Genomic DNA, 16,593 nt, shown 5'->3' with positions numbered 1-16,593 from the left:
AAAAAAAAAAAAAAAAAAAAAAAATGTGTTTCATTTTATTTGATATAAGCCATGATCTGCCTTTGTGGAATTTGCATCTGTGTTCTTGAAATGGTGACATGTATGTTTTCCATCACCCTCAGTCAAGAGGGGAGAGCAGAGCCCTGTGCTTTGTTGGGGTCTCCAGGAGAAATCCATATACCCCGTTAATCAGAATCACCTCACCTTCCTCAGATCTTAAAGTGTTTACAGAAATTATAATGTGCTCTTTGGGGGTTAATTACAGTGGAATAACCAGGGTATTCTGGATGCCACTGAAAGCCAGAGAACAGCCTGCTTACACATGAGCCTGTGTGGCTCCCACCTGCTCTCCTCTTCACAAAGCCACAGCCCATCCTCACGGTTTCCCCAGAATGTCCAGTCAGGCCAGGTGACTAGCTGAAGAGAAAAGTTAGACGTGTAAACATTTCAAGAGTGTGGGGAGCTGTCTTACCCAATTGGGGTGTTCTCAACAGTCCAGAAGTCTGTTTGGTACATTTTATGGAACATAAACTGATGGCTATAAGGATTTGTGCATTTCCTTATAATACCTGAATTGATATACGAATATTTCTTCAAAGAACTCGAAGCAATTTACATTCAACACAGCAGGTGTTCTTACCATAACTCTCTACTTTAGCCAGGCGGGTATCATGTTGCATTTCACAAATGGGAAATAAATGGATCAAAATTGCCTTGCCACATCTACACTGGATGTCTTTGGCCAAGGCAGGATTAAAAGAGAACTCTTATAGTTTTTAATCTTTTCTATTAAACTGTTTTCTCTAAAAAGCAGAGGTAAATGTAAACCCAAGAAAAGGTTTTTCAAAAGCAAATGCAAAAATTAAATGTGCTTCCTATTCCAAGACATATAAAAAAAATATTCAATTTTATTCGATCTATGCTATTGACACAATACTGTATTGCTTAGGTGTTCAACTTTTTTCTAGATATTTTTCTAGATACAAAGATTTCTAATAGATTAACAAAACAAACACTTAAACAGAGCAAACATTTAAACCAGTTTAAATACGAACATTTAGAATGGTTTGTGTTTGATTCATTATCTCTTATAACCTTGAAGTTTTAAATAAGAGTACTAGTGATGGATTTAGATAAACCATAGATTGTACTCAAAGGCATGAGCAACCCATAAGTGTTTCTTTCTAGTGTTAACATTTTGACATATAACTTTTCAGATTTTCCTGTATGCATGTGTCAATATTTCTAAGTGTATTAATCTATTAATAATTATTAATGTATTATAATATATCACATTGTAATATAACAATCTATACATTATAATCTATACATTTTCTATATGCATATGCATCTCATATATTCACTACAACCTTTAATTCTTACTGTAGAGGATAGAGCTCCCCCTCTGTAAGTGGACTTTAGATTCAGGTGAACCTTGGTATATGTACCATCTTTACCATCTACTACCTGTGTGCCTGTGAGGAAGTTACTTAACCATCCCGTCTCTGCTTCTTCATCTGCAAACTGAACTGTGAGAATGACAAGAGATGCCATCGATGAAGTATCTGATACCTGCTATTGATATTCAATAGACCTTTATTCCTCCTGGGTCCCAGTATCTGTTAGCCTTTCCAACTCAAACAATCAGCTTCTTGCTCTTAGAACTTAATAATAAAATCCTCTCCAGCTCTGGACTGTGGTTGGGCCTGAGACAGCTGGTGGCTCAGAGCAGAGACGAGATGACAATGAATTCGTTCTCAGGATCCACACTTTCCAAAGCCCTTAAACTTCCTCCTTGACAGGAGTTTAGGTTCTTCTTTCTGCCTTCTCACTCACTCCATTTTTGCTCCCTTCAGTAGCTTGTCTAACCAGTAAAGCAGCTCCTGGTTCCCATTGCAACGGCAAAAACTGAGGGGAAAATCCTCTGAGATTTTTCTTCTTGATATTTTTATTAAAATGTCATTCTTTTCCAAGTTGGCTTCTTGGAACCTCTGGCTTGGAAAGATTAACTTTGTGTCTTTCAAACTACCTTGATTGCAAAAAAAGGGTGGGAGTCTTCAGTTACAACAAAAATCCACTCCCACACTCTTCTAGAGTAGGACTTTTTTTTTGCAGTGGGATGTAAGTTATTTCCATTTAAATAAAATATACAGAACCATCCTATTGCTCCTATTCATATTGCTATGGGTTTTCTAGAATAGGTCATTGGGCAGAAAAGAGTTAGACTGGCTTATATTATGGGGAGATGCCCAAAATGCATCAATTGGATTTTAGTTTATCATTAAATCAAGCTTTTAACTATTTATGACTTTCTTTACAAATATTAAAATTAATTATTCCTTGCCTTGAAACTTACCATTTTGTGAAATCCCAAATCTTCATATTGGTCTAGTTGTTCTTTTAATTCTTTAATAACTTCTTCTTTCTCTTTCAGTTTTCTTAACAAAATATTTATTTTGACACTACTCGCATCTTGCAAATTAATGTTCTCTTCTTCTACCTCAAAAAATTGCTGGGTACAAAAAAAAGCAGCATTAAAAATTAATTAGACACTCAGCATTAAAAATTAGACACCACCAGAAAACATTTCATCTTTTAAGCTGCTGTTTTGTGAGGTTATTTTTGTAACCTGCATACAATTTTAATAAGAAAATTTATTTATATTGAAATATATGCTTAAAAATTATTATGCACTATGTAGCACAGTGTTATCCTATAAAACACAAAGCATGATCAGTTACTCTAACTGTATCAGCCATGTAAACTACAATAGCAAAGAGTGAGATGGAAGAATAGGAGAACTTCCTCTCAACAAAAATTTGGCAGCCATTCATGGACAAAAGTGCCCTTGAGGGAGATTTGGGACCTGGATAGAAGACTGCAAAACTCTGGTGGAGCCCAAGACTGAGGAGGGCTGTTTTGAGTGGCAGGATGCACCTAGGTGGCAGGCTCACTGACCATGATCCCAGCTACAAACCCAGAAATGGCTTCATCCCCCTGCGGACTTGGTCTTGCCACTAGAACCATCTGCCAAGAAATCCAGGAGGAATCACGTTCACCTGTGCCTCTGGTGACACGCCCACAGGCCTCAGTCTCAGCTGTGGACCCTGAATCAGCTCTGTAACTCAACCAAACCCACTTTCAGCTGCAGTTTGAGACCGGTTCTGCCTGCCCAGGCACCTGCTGGGAGTCATGCCTATTTGTGCCCTCGGAAGCTGGTCGGCTGACCTCGGTCTCACAGCAGATCTTGAAATACCCCTTTAACTTGGCCCCAGCCCTCTCAGCTGCAGTCTGAGAGCAGTCTTGCCCACCCAGGGGCTTGATGAAAGCTACGCCTCTCTGTGCCCCAAAGGCAGGCCCACTGATCTTGATTCCACTGCAGATCTTGGGGTGGACCTACACCTAGTTCTGTCCCTTCCTAGCCTTGGGCAGAAGCAGTCCTGTCCACCCAGAGATCTACCAGGAAACATGCCCATCAATGCCTTTAGAGGCAGGCTGCTGACCTCAGTCTGATGGAGGAGCCTGAAGTAGCCCCGTGACCCAGCTCCAGCCCACTCAGCCGTGATCCAAGAGCAGTCCTGCTTGCCCAGGAGCCCAGTAGGAGGCACACCTGTCTGTGTCTCTGGAGGTATGTCTGCAGACCCCAGTCTCAGTGTAAGCCATGAAGCAGCCCTGTAATTCCATTCAAGCGCCTGTCAGCCATGGTCCATGGCCAATTCTTCTTGCCCAGGGACCAACTCAGTAACCCAGCAGGAACACTCCAAGGGACCTGAAGGAATACAACACTTATCTGCGCCTGGTAACAGGCCCACCATCTGCAAACCCAACTGTGAAACCTGAAGCATATTCTTTACCCAGCACCAGCTCTACAGACCAAGGTCCTGGAAGCAGTTTATTCTTTCCTGGGGCCAGACAGGATGCAAGCCTGTTCAAGCCCCTAGTAACAGACCCACTAACATGGACCCCATTGCAGACCCAGCAGCAGCCACATAACTCGGCTGCAGCCCTACTCAACTGCAATCCTGGAGGCAATCTTATCAGCTCAGGAACCCAAAAGAAGAAAATATTTACCTAGCAAAACCAGTCTGTAGTGACTGAAGGAAGTGTTTGCTCATTCAAATGCACAAACACCAACATAAGGCTATATAGGTAGTGAAGAATCAGGCAAACATGACACTCTCAAGAAAACGAATACAGTTCCAGTAACTGACTCCAAAAAAATGGAGATCTGCAAATCGTCTGACAAATAATTCAAAATATTATCTTTAAGAAGCTCAATGAGATGCAAGAGAACACAGATACACAGTTGAACAAAACAAGAAAAACAATGCATTAACAAAATTAGAAGTTTCATAAAGCAATAGTAAATGCCAGGCATGGTGGCTTGTGTCTATAATCCCAGCTACTTGGGAGGCTGAAGCAGGTGGATCACTCGAGGCCAGGAGTTTGGGACCAGCCTGAGTAACATAACAAGACATCCTTCTCTACAATTTTTTTAAAAGAAAAGATTAAAGAATGGGCCAAGGACCTAAATAAACATTTTTCCAAAGATGGTATACAAATCGCTAACAGGTACATGAAACATCACCAATCATCAGGAAAATGTAAATCAAAACTACAATGAGAAATTACCTCATTATGATAAGAATGAGCTATTAGAATGAGTATTTTCAAGAAGATAAGAGACAACAAGTATTGGCAAGGGTATGGAGAAAAGGCAACCCTTGTGCACTGTTGATGGGAATGTAAAGTGGTACAGCCATTATGGAAAATAGTATGGAAGTTCTTCAGAAAATTAAAAGCTGCCATATGATCCAGCTATCCTACTTCTGGGTATATATTCGAAGGAAATAAAATCATGCTCTTAAATATATTTGCATTCCTATGTTCATTACAGCATTATTCACAATAGCCAAGATACAGAAACAACCTAAATATCTATCAACAGATGAATGAATGAAGAAAATGTTACATACACACACACACACATTCTCTCTCTCTCTCTCTCTCACACACACACACGCACAATAGAATATTTACAATGGTGGTATGTATAATGTATATATTAATACAATATTTTTCAGCCATAAAAAAGAAGGATATCTTGCCATTTGGGACAACATGGATGAACCTGGAAGATATTATGCTAAGTGAAATAAGCCAGACATAAAAAGATAAATACTGTATTATCTCACTAATACGTAGAATCTAAAAAAGTTGAACTTAAAGAAGCAGAGTGTAGAATGGTGGTTGACAGGCCGGGCGCGGTGGCTCACACCTGTAATCCCAGCATTTTGGGAGCCCTAGGTGGGCAAATCACGAGGTCAGGAGTTCGAGACTAGCTTGGCCAACATGTGAAACCCCCATCTCTACTAAAAATACAAAAAATTAGCTGAGCGTGGTGGCGGACGCCTGTAATTTCAGCTATTTGGGAGTTTGAGGCAGGAGAATCACTTGAAGCTGGGAGGTGGAGGTTGCAGTGAGCTGAGATAGCACCACTGCACTCCAATCCAGCCTGGGTGACAGTGCGAGACTCTGTCTCAAAAAAAAAAAAAAAAAAAAAAAGAATGGTGGTTGACAGAGGTTGGAGCATGGGAAAAATGGGGAGATGTTGGTCAAAGGGTATAAACTTTCAGTCATAAGATGAATAAGTTCTGGCAATCTAATGTATAGCATGGTGACTATGGTTAATAACACTGTATTGTTTACTTGAAATTTGCCAAGAGAGCAGATCTTGTGTCCTTACTGCCACCGTCCCCCACCCCACACACAGTAATAACTAGAAGTATGTGTTAATTAATTTGATTGTGGTAATCATTATACAATGTATTTCAAATCATCACATTGTATACCTTGAATATATACAATTTATATTTGTCAATTATACATCAGTAAAGTTGGAAAAGGTAATAATGGTAAATCCTAATAGTAAATTGACATCATGATTTGTGAATATCCTACTTTAATATTCCTCTAGAAGGGAAGACAGTAAAAATTTGAATATGTAGAAAAGGAAGTAAACATCATTGGTGCAACTAATTTCCTCAATAGACTGGAATGGAGACGTTGAAAGAAGTAACATACCTTGACAGCTTGTTTTAAGTATTTAGGTGCTTCCTATCTGCATTCATTACTCTGAAGAATTATATTACAAAACCAAAAAAAGGATGAAAGGCTTTAAAAGTGAATAATGTTACTTACTTCCAGCATTTAAAAATCTCATTTTCAACACTGCTATGCAAAACTTGTGGTTTAGTTTGGACTCTTTTTGAAATTATAAAGAAACCATTTGATTCTTTGTGTGTTTATTACTAATATATTTGGGTACATACAACATACAGGAAATATAGCAAAACCTAGTAATATCTGCTAATACACTTAATGTTATATTTCAAAAGAGTTAAATTTGTAAACTCAGATTGTCCTAATATGATGAATATCAGCAGACTAAGAATAATAATATATGAAGGTAGCTATGAACAGCACCGGCATAATCTTCACGGTATAAAAAAATCATATATGAATGTACAGGAGAATTAAAAGGAGTGAAAAGGAATACTCCATATGACAATATCCAGTATCAACTTTTAAAATTTTGTGATTTTATTTATTTAGTTTTTTAATTTAGTTGGGTGGGTTTTTGTTTGTTTGTTTTTTTGTTTGTTTGTTTGTTTTTGAGACAGAGTCTCACTCTATCACCCAGGCTGGAGTGCAGTGGTATAATCGGCTCACTGCAACCTCCGCTTTCTGGGCTCAAGTGATCTTCCCACCTCTGCCTCCACCTCTGCCTCCCAAGTAGCTGGACTACAGGCACATACCACCATGCCTGGCTAATTTGTGTATTTTTTGCAGAGACAGGGCTTTGCCATGTTGCCTAGGCTGGTCTCAAACTCCTGAGCTCAAGGGATCCGCCTGCCTCAGCCTCCCAAAGTCCTGGGACTACAGAGCCACCGCACCTGGCCTTAAATTTGGTGATTTTAAACAAGAGTATTGATTATGTAGATCTAGTCGTTACATCTATTCTTACATATGTCTATAGCTCAAACACTCTACTCAACACACATTTATTCCACCAGGGCCCTTAAGTGTTACTAGGCATCACGTATCTAACAGATCCAAACAGAGTTCAACATCTTCACTGTCATCCTTTCTACATTCCCTAATTAACAGCAGCATAAGCCAGAAACCCCTTTTAAGCCCCTTATTCTCCTTCATCAACTAATCAAATTTGTTCGACCTACCCCTAAATCTCTACCAAACCCCATCACCTTCTTTCCTGTTCCACTACAATCTCAGTACTTGCCTTGTTCACCTGGATATTGTAAAAGCTTCTTAACTAGCCTCCCTGCCTCTTGTTTTGTCACTTCTCTCCAATCTTCATCCAGTAGCCAAATAACCTTTCTAAAATGCAGCTCTCCCCATCTCCTCCTACGGGCTAACATTCAGCTCCCTTAGCATGGTACACAAAACGCAGCCTTCCTGATCTGCTGCCAGCTTACCTGGCCAGCAACTCATGCCAGTCTTCTCTGGGCATTTTATCAATACTGATACACTCAGCATCGAACTTCTCAGAAACACCACATTGCCACAGGTCTCTGTGCCTTAGCACTTGGGAGTTCCCTGTTAGCCAACCCAACAAGCTCTTGCTTGTCATTCTAGCAGAATGGTATTAGAGTGGAATAGCCTGAGTCTGCAGACCAGCTCTGTCACCTTGGTGACAGAGAAACCTTGAACAAATTTCTTAAACCCCGAGTGTCTCAGTGTTATCATCTGTAAAATGGGACTATTAATAATAGTACCTGAATTGTGAGAATTAAATAAGATAATGCATGTAAACAATTTTGGACAGTGCCTACAACACACAGACAGCCCCCAGCAAGTATTATAACCTAGCACTTAGTCCTGTTGTGGCTGTTTGTCATTCAAATCCAGATGCCAGCTACTCTGGAAGCCTCAGCACAGGCCTCCCACCCATCCACCTTCTACCTCTATGTCCTTTCTCTATCTTGTGAACATTCTTCTTGGGGTCACTTTATTATTTGCTTACTTTCTAATTAATTTTTATGCTCTGAATAGGTTGGGTTTATTTTACTCTTTAAAAAGACACCTGCAATTGTATGTTTATCACAGTACTATTCACAATGGCAAAGTCATGGAACCAACCTAAGTGTCCATCAATGGTTGACTGTATAAAGAAAATGTAATATATTAATATATACACCATGGAATACTATGCAGCCATTAAAAAGAATGAAATCATGTCCTTTGCAGTAACATGGATGGAGCTGGAGGTCATTATCCTAAGCAAATTAATGCAGGAACAGAAAACTAAATACCACATGTTCTCACTTCTAAGTGGGAACTAAACAACGGGTACACATGAACATAAAGATGAAAATAATGGACACTGGGACTCCAAAAGGGAAAAAGGTGGCAGGGAGACCAGGGCTGAAATATTACCTGTTGAATACAATGTTCAATATTTGGGGGACGGATATACTAGAAGCCCAATCCTCACCATTATGCAATATACCCAGGTAACAAACATGCACATATACCCTCTGAATCTAAAACAAAAGTTTTTAAAAAGCCAACAAAACAAAGATGGCATGACAGCCCAGAGACCAATGCACTAAAAAATAATGAGAAAGTGATGCAGGCTGTTTAGGGAATGATGCTCTGCCTGGCACCAAGTCATCTTTGTCAGAGTATGTCACAGAAGTGCCCTGGGAAACTCATTTAAAATCTCACCCAGGTATCACGCTGAGAGGTGCTTGATGAGCCAGCCTGCCTTCTGGATGGGCTCAACCACTCTGGACTTCAGGGCAGGGAGGGCCACAATTCTTTGGAAGAACAAAAAAGTTTTACTTTTACATGCTTCCTCACCTCATTTTATTAGTGCAGACTCAAAGATTCCTTTTTCAGTCAGTCCTCAAACTTCAGCTGAAGCAATTGTTTGAGGAACCCCAAAATCCACCTGGAGGGATTTATTTTTGACTTTTCACAAAATAGTTGTAAGGTCCAAATACAACGGATTCATTTTTCTTCATCTTCTGGAATGTTTCTGATGTTTCACTAGTGTTTATGGAATGAGTGGGACTCTGTGGGAGATAGCAGAAAGCAGTGTGATTTTTCCACACTGCCCCTGCAAATCTAGTCTCTAGTCTATAGTTCCCACCTTTTAAAACTTTCAGGAAGGTATCATGGCTTTATTTTTTTAACTTAGTAACAACAACTTTAATCTTAGACAATGACAACAAAATAAAAGGAATAAAGAAAATGGGAAGAAAGCAAAATCCAAAGCCAAAACAAAAAATTCTAGTCTAGCCAACTCTCACCCATTAATGCTTCTGTCCTCCCACCACTCTGGTCCCCCTTAGACTTGGCAGTCTGCAGTGGAGGAGAAGGGTTGAGCCTCTCTTCCTTTTATTTCTACAATTTGAGATTTTCCAATGGTCTGGTGCAGAGGAGAGGGAGAAATGTTAAGGGAACAGAAACAAGTGTCAGTTGACAGTAACCTGCTGCCTTTGGTTCCCAGGGGGGGTCCATGCTGGTCTGGCCTCCTGCAATGCCCTTCACAGGAGCAGTGCCTGCCTGGCTTCTATCCTAGGACCTGCCCTTCTGCTGGCATCCTGTCACCTCTCCAGATGGTCCTTGTCAGCAGGCTTCTGCTCTATCAGCCCTCCTGCCCTTCTGTGGAATTTTCCTGGCAAGTCCCACACCAGTCCTCATATTCCTCAGACCCAGGGACGCTCATCAAGCTCTCCAAGTGGTCCAAGACTCCACTCTTGCTTGGCTGGAAGCAGAAATACTCTCTTTCTCTCTCCCATTTATGGGTCAGCACTCCATGCTGCCTGCTTTCCCCAAAATGGACCTCTTGACCAGTCTTGTTCATTTCCAAATTCAAGATATCTCTTATATTTCCTGGAGATGGATGATGGGCTAGTACTGGCCAATTAAGCTGTTCCACCAAGTCCTGGAATGTCCTGCAAAGAATATCCTGCTGGCATCTATTTTTTCCTTTTCTTTTTTTTAGATAGCATCTTGCTCTGTCACCCAGGCTGGAGTACAGTGGCGTGATCGTAGCTCACTGCAGCTTCTAACTCCTAGGCTGAAGCCATCCTCCTGTCTCAGCTTCCCAAAGCACTGGAATTACAGGCATGAACCACCACGCCCAGACATACCTCACTTTTGAACAGTATTTAGTTCTTTACTTTTGGAGCTTTGGATGAATCTGAAACCCAAGAGTCCCATTTTAACATCCCATCTTAGGGTGGCTTACTGAAAAATGTATTACCCTTTAGTTTAAATCCTGACCTAATCATGTGACTGCTTGTCCTTCATCGAGAGGTTCTTTCTGACAACTATTAAGTTCACAGGAGCAACAGGCATCCAGGCCTGAGGGCCTGAGTATGACAAAGTTCAATCAGGCTGCACCATTCACTTATCAAACACAGGAGTTTGAAATTCCAGCTTGGGTTTAGTAACAACGTCAAAATAGTTACTGCCTGCTGTTCAAGGAAAATGTTTTTGGAATTTCAATTGTCTCATTAACTTTCTAAAATAAAATTTCTATATTTTGGTGCCATCATTCTCATTAAGGTCCAGCTGTTAGTTTGCAATATTTAAACTAGGGAATAATTACTCTGTGAACATTTAGATTGACTATGACAATATTGGGTGGGAAGCAAGTCAATTGCTTACTTCAAAGGTGATATATTAACCTTTTTAGATAATGAAGGTTATTATAATAGAGATATTAACTTTTATCATTTAGTTAAGAAGGTGTTAGTATCAACTTTCTTCATTGTAAAGTTAATTAATAAATATTATACTAATTAATACATGTTATAGTCCTTAATACGTATTTATTCCCAGTTAAAGTATTAATATGCATTTGTAGGGAGATATGTTAGTAATTCTGTAAGATAAACCTTTTCCCAAAATAAATAAATGCATTATTCACTTATTTACTTATGACGGTGAGCTCATGGATTCCTATTTTACTCAAATGGTTACAATTCATGATTATCATTGTTTATTTTGATGCATGAATTTTCCCAGATTGGCCAAGTGGAATGAAGGAAGCCCCCACCAGCTGACTCCCGTGTTCTGACACACCTTCATAATTTTTTGAGCATTTCTTTGCTTTGGTTATGGCAAAATATTGCAGGCCTTTCTTCCATTTTCCCTGTCACTGCCCTGGAGTTGGCTACTCCTCCAAAAAGCCCTGGTTTCTTTGAGTGTAGAATATCATTTAAATCTAAAAGCTGAATTCTAGGTGTGCTCATTGCTATAGGAGTGTCACTTCCTCTAGGCGCTCTCCATAGACAGAACTAGGATATACATAAATGTATCTACACACTTACACATACACATTCACACATATCTATATAGTCACATATATGTATCTGTGATGATTAATTGTATGCATCAACTTGGCTAGGCCATGGTACTCTTTTTCAAATGTTAGATGTTGCTGGCATTTTTAGATGAGATAAATATTAAAATCGGTGGCTCTGAGTAAAGAAGATTAATCTTCAGACTTCCATCATGTAGATGGAGCTCACCCAATAGGTTGAAGGCCTTCTCAGAAAAAGACAGATTCTCTGAGGAAGAGGAAATTCTCCTAGAGGACTGCATTTGGACTCAAGCTGTAACATCAAGCCTTTCCTGGGTCTCCAGCCTTCTGGCCTGCCTTGCAAATTTCAAACTTGCCAGCCCCCATAATTGCATGAACCAATTCCTCAAAATCTCTTTTATCACCTCTCCTTCACCCTCTCTTCTCTTTCCCTGTTTTCTCCCCATCTCCACCAAATATTCATTGTCCTTCAAGGCTCAGCATAGGAATCACCTTTTCCTAAAAGTCTTCCTTAACTATTCACCCAAACTGCCAGAGAGTTTGCACCCACTGGGTACAAACCTCCAATGTGGACTGTAATTGCTAAGTTTGTTATCTCTCTTGACCACTAGATTACACACAATAGGTACAAGGACTGGCTCTGGGCCTCTGCTGGAAAATCAGACAATGGATGGATGAAATGAATCCAAACGTGAGTGAAAGAACAGTTAAAGACCTTGACATTATGGATTGCCTTTATTCTAGGAAATTTCCACTAGGAATTCATGATCTATTTCCAGTACCACGGTGTAGGTCAAGTTATCCTGACACTCTTCTTGATCATATTCAACCCTTTATTCAACAAAATTTCTCAAAAACCTATTATGTCACGCAGTCTGCTAGGAGAATACAAAGATGAGCAAGACTCGGTCCCTGCTCTGCAGGAACAGTCTAGTGGACAGATCAACATGTACTGGGTAAATGTGACACAATTCACTGTAGCTATTAGTCAGCAGAGAAAGAGCAAAGGGGTACATTATGCAAAAATTCCAGGGAGGTGGTTAATAACTTGAGGTGAGCTGAGAGAAGCAGGTGATGGCCCAGTATTGCAGGAGGGTAAAGTTTTAGCTAAGAAGTGGAAACAGATAAAAGTGAAGACATGAAAGGATCTTCTAAGCCATACTAAGGCACTTAAACTTCATCCTAAAGGCATGGAGGAAACACTGAAGGATTTAAACAGGGCAGGATATGGTCAGACTTGTGTTTTGAACGACCACCCAGATGCCTGGGCAAACGATGGACTTAATGAAGACCAAAAGGGATAAGAAGGCACCAGCCACAGGCCAGGTGAGCAATGCTGACTACCTAAACTGGCTCAGAGGCAAAATAACAAGACACGAATTTAGGAGATAAAAAACTGGCAGGACAGCCAGCCATGGTGGCTCACGCCTATAATCTCAGCGATTTGGGAGGCTGAGGTGGGACGGTTGCTGGAGCCTAGGATGCAGAGGTTGTAGTGAGCAGAGATGGTGCCACTGCACTCCAGTCTGGGCAATGGAGCAAGATCCTGTTTCAAACACAACAACAACAAACACCCAAACCAAACAACAACAAAAAACTGGTAGGATTTGATGGCTCACTAAATATGAAGGATGAATTTATTATCTAGTGCTGCATAAAAGTTTTACCCCAAATGTAGTGGCTTAAAACACACACGTTTGGCCAGGCACAGTGCCTCACACCTATAATCCCAGCACTTGGAGAGGCTGAAGTGGTAGGATCACTTGAGGCCAGGAGTTTGAGACCAGCCTGGGCAATATAGTAGGACCCTGTCACTAATGAAAAAGAAAAAAAATTAAATTAAAACACACACACACACACACACACACACACACACACACACATATACACATTATCTCATAGTTTCTATTGGTCAGGAATTCAGGTAGGTCCTCTGTTTAGGGTCTCCCAAGGCTGCAATTAAGGTGGTGTTCAGGGCTATGGTCTCATCTGAAGAGCAACTGTGAAGGGATCTGCTTCCAAGCTCACTCAGGTTGTAGAAAAATCCACTTTATTTTTCAGCTATAGGACTGGAGGCTTCAGTACCATGTTGTCAGCCAGAGGCTACACTCAGCTTTGCTACATGGGTTTCCTCTCACGTAGCCTCTCACATTAGCCAACAGAGAGAGAGACTCGAGCAAGACAGATGCTATAAAGATAATCACATACAACTCTATATCTTTGCTGTATTCGATTGACCAAAAGAAAAGTTAAATAAATTTAGAAACTTGTTCATAGCTGAAAAAAAAAGTACAGGTACTTGTGTCCTTAACTGGTCTCCAGAGGGCAGCAGAGAGTCATTTATACTTGTCAATCTACAAAAAGTGTATACAACACTTCGTTTTATTTTCAACTTTCCTCTGTTCTTCCTTATGACTAAGCCTTAACAAACTGGGTGGCCAGGATTTGGAAGGCTGTCTGAGATCATGGATCAAAGTGATGCCAACAAGCCAAAGCAAAGATTCCAATAATGACTTTAATATAAACAATTTTTTCATAAGTCAACTAACCACAATTAAGCATATTTAACACATATTTACGAAAAACTGATGAACATGAAGAATTTAATCCTTCCATGGCTTTCTACTCCTAGAAGTATAAAGTGTATGGACAAAGAGTAATATTCATTATTTAGCTACAGTTTTGACCATGTGATATATATTAGAAAAAGACCAATGTCCCAGAAATTGTGGACGACACAAAGAACTATAAAAGCATGTGGTTTTTGTTTGTTTATTTGTTTTGACACAGGGTCTTGCTCTATCACCCAGGCTGAAGTGCAGTGGCAAGATCACGGCTCACTGCAGCCTTAACTTCCTGAGCTCAAGTGATCCTCCCACCTCAGCCTTCCGAGTAGCTGGGACCACAGGCGCATGCCCTCCTGCCCAGCTAATCTTTTTGTATGCTTTGTAGAGCCAGGGTCTCACTATGTTGCCCAGGCTAGTCTCAAACTCCTGAGCTCAAGCGATCTGCCTGCCTTGGCCCCTCACAGCGCTAGGATTATAGGCATGAGCCACCACGCCTGGCCAAAAACATGTTTTTAAAAACCACAAAATTCTGACTTATTCTCTCATTATAAACAAGAATAATACTGGATAACATAGATTAAATGCATCTTTTTTTTTTTTCTTTTAGAGACAAGGTCATGCTATGTCACTCAGGCTGCAGTGTACTGGCACAATCATGGCTCACTCACATTAGACTCCTGGGTTCAAGCAGTCCTCCCACCTCAGCTTCCTCAGTAGCTAGGACTACAAGCGTGTACCACCACGCTGCCACAGGATCCTTGGGGTGTTGCTTTGCCAGCCAGAAACCTCTGTGGTCAGTGGCACTTTTGCCTGAGTTTTGCTCAGGCCTGCTAGGCTCATTCCACCTGCTTGACCTGGCAGGCTGCGCTCAGCTCATGCTACCAGCCTGGATCCCATGCCTGCCAAGGGCAAGCCAGGTGCACAGTGACAAGGGGTGCATGAGTGAGTGCAGGGTCCAGCCACTACACACAGCTAGGCATGCCAGCTGCAGGGGGATGGGCAGTTCCAGGTGCCAGCAAGGGCGCCAGCTCCCTGCAAGGCTGCAGCTGGACCAGGTATACCACAAGTGGCTTCCACTGCTGGCACTGGGGAACACAGTGGTACCTGGAAGTTTGGAGACACCAGGAACTGCAGAGCCCCAAAGAGGGTGTCACAACACTGGCTCAGGGAGCTTCTAGGTCTGGGCTTCCCCAAGGGCTGCAGCTCTTCTCTCCTTCTTGTTGCCTGCTGTGTGGTGAGTGAGGGGTGTGTTTCAGCCCTGTTTGCCTTATAGCTTTTTCAGTCCCACCATTTGGTGGGTCCTGAGTTCTTGTCCCACATGCAGGAAGAATGAGATATGCGAACTATTGGAGGGTGAGTAATGCAAAGAGGTGCTTTATTCAGCAACAGTACAGCTCTCAGGAGATCTGAAGTGGGTAGCTCCTTTCTGCAAGCAGGTCATCTCGGCATCTGCTCAGCTCCCAGCTGAGAGGAGACCCACAGTGGGTAGCTCCTTTCTGCAGGCAGGTCATCCTGATATCTGTTCAGCTCTCAGCTGAGAGAAGACCCCACAGTGAATAACTCCTCTCTGCAGGCAGGTCATCCCGACCTCTGCCAGAGTCTGGCTGAGTCTAGGGTTTTCATGGGCTTCAGAGGGGAGGAAGTGCATGCTGACTGGTCAATGTGCAGCCACAGGTGGGCCTGAAAAAAGCACCATAAGTTCTCACTCCAGTCTGTGGAACTGGCAGCCTGGCCCCCAGGCTTCAGGCCGTCCCTGGCTTGAAGGTGGGGCTTCAGCAGTGACACATCCCTTTCCACTCAGGAGCCTGTCACTTCCTGCTGCTGTTCATGGTGCCCAGGCTGTTCATGCCAAGGGATATCTGCAGGCCTGTGCTATGCCACCCTCAGTGCCCCCATGGCCTCCCTCCTGTGCTCGTTGGCACTCAAAGTCTGGAGGGCACCAAAGCAGCAGGGGCCTGGTGTGTCAGCACCATCCCAAGCACACACACACCTGGCCAGGTCATGACAGTGCCCAGGCTTGGCCACAACTTTGCTCCAAAATAAGAGTGGGTGCCAGGAATAAGGAAAGGCCAGGCAGCAGGAGCAGGCACTTCTGAGCCTGTAGGGGCAGGGGGGCTTCCTGGGCCCCCAAGAGCACAGGGATCCCTGGGTCTGCAGCCATGGCTGGGCAGCTGCAGCTGCCTCTAGGAGCATGGAGCTCCCCCATCACCAACTCAGAAGGTGGGCACCATTCCTGCTTGTTCTTGGCTCCTGCCGGCTTAGTAGAGTGTACAACCCTGGTCATGTCTCCCCTGCTGCATCCAGCATCTTTGCAGCAGCTGCTCCAGACAGGGCACTGCTGAAATGATTACATGGTTTATGGATGAAAAATGAAGTGACAAAAATATGTATTCTCAAGTGCGTAACTGTTTACATAGAAAGCCCCAAAGAGCCTATGGAAAAATTATTAAAACAAACACAAGAATTTAGCAAGATGTTTGGTTACAAAATCAATATATATAAAACTGCTACAGATAATACTCATTTTCCCTCCTTCCCTCTTTCTCTTTCTTCCTTCTGTCTTCTTCCATTAAATATTAATTAGGCCAGCACTGTGGCTCATGGTTGTAATCTTAGCACTCTGGAATGCTAAGGCAGGAGGATTACTTGAGGACAGGAGTTCAA

At 41.9% G+C, this 16,593-nt stretch overlaps 1 protein-coding gene across 1 annotated transcript in view; it reads right to left on the bottom strand.

Moving 5' to 3' along the window:
- Window positions 1–16,593, bottom strand: part of LOC105547675 (uncharacterized protein C10orf67-like) — a 76,727-nt gene that overhangs the window by 26,112 nt on the left and 34,022 nt on the right. Inside the window, 1 exon segment of the mRNA XM_011991335.1 lies at window positions 2,357–2,512. Within this exon segment, the coding sequence (XP_011846725.1) occupies window positions 2,357–2,512 (156 nt within the window).

This window comes from Mandrillus leucophaeus, unplaced genomic scaffold, assembly GCF_000951045.1.
Source record: "Mandrillus leucophaeus isolate KB7577 unplaced genomic scaffold, Mleu.le_1.0 Scaffold394, whole genome shotgun sequence".
NCBI lineage: Eukaryota > Metazoa > Chordata > Mammalia > Primates > Cercopithecidae > Mandrillus > Mandrillus leucophaeus.
This window is presented reverse-complemented; position numbering and strand designations above follow the sequence as displayed.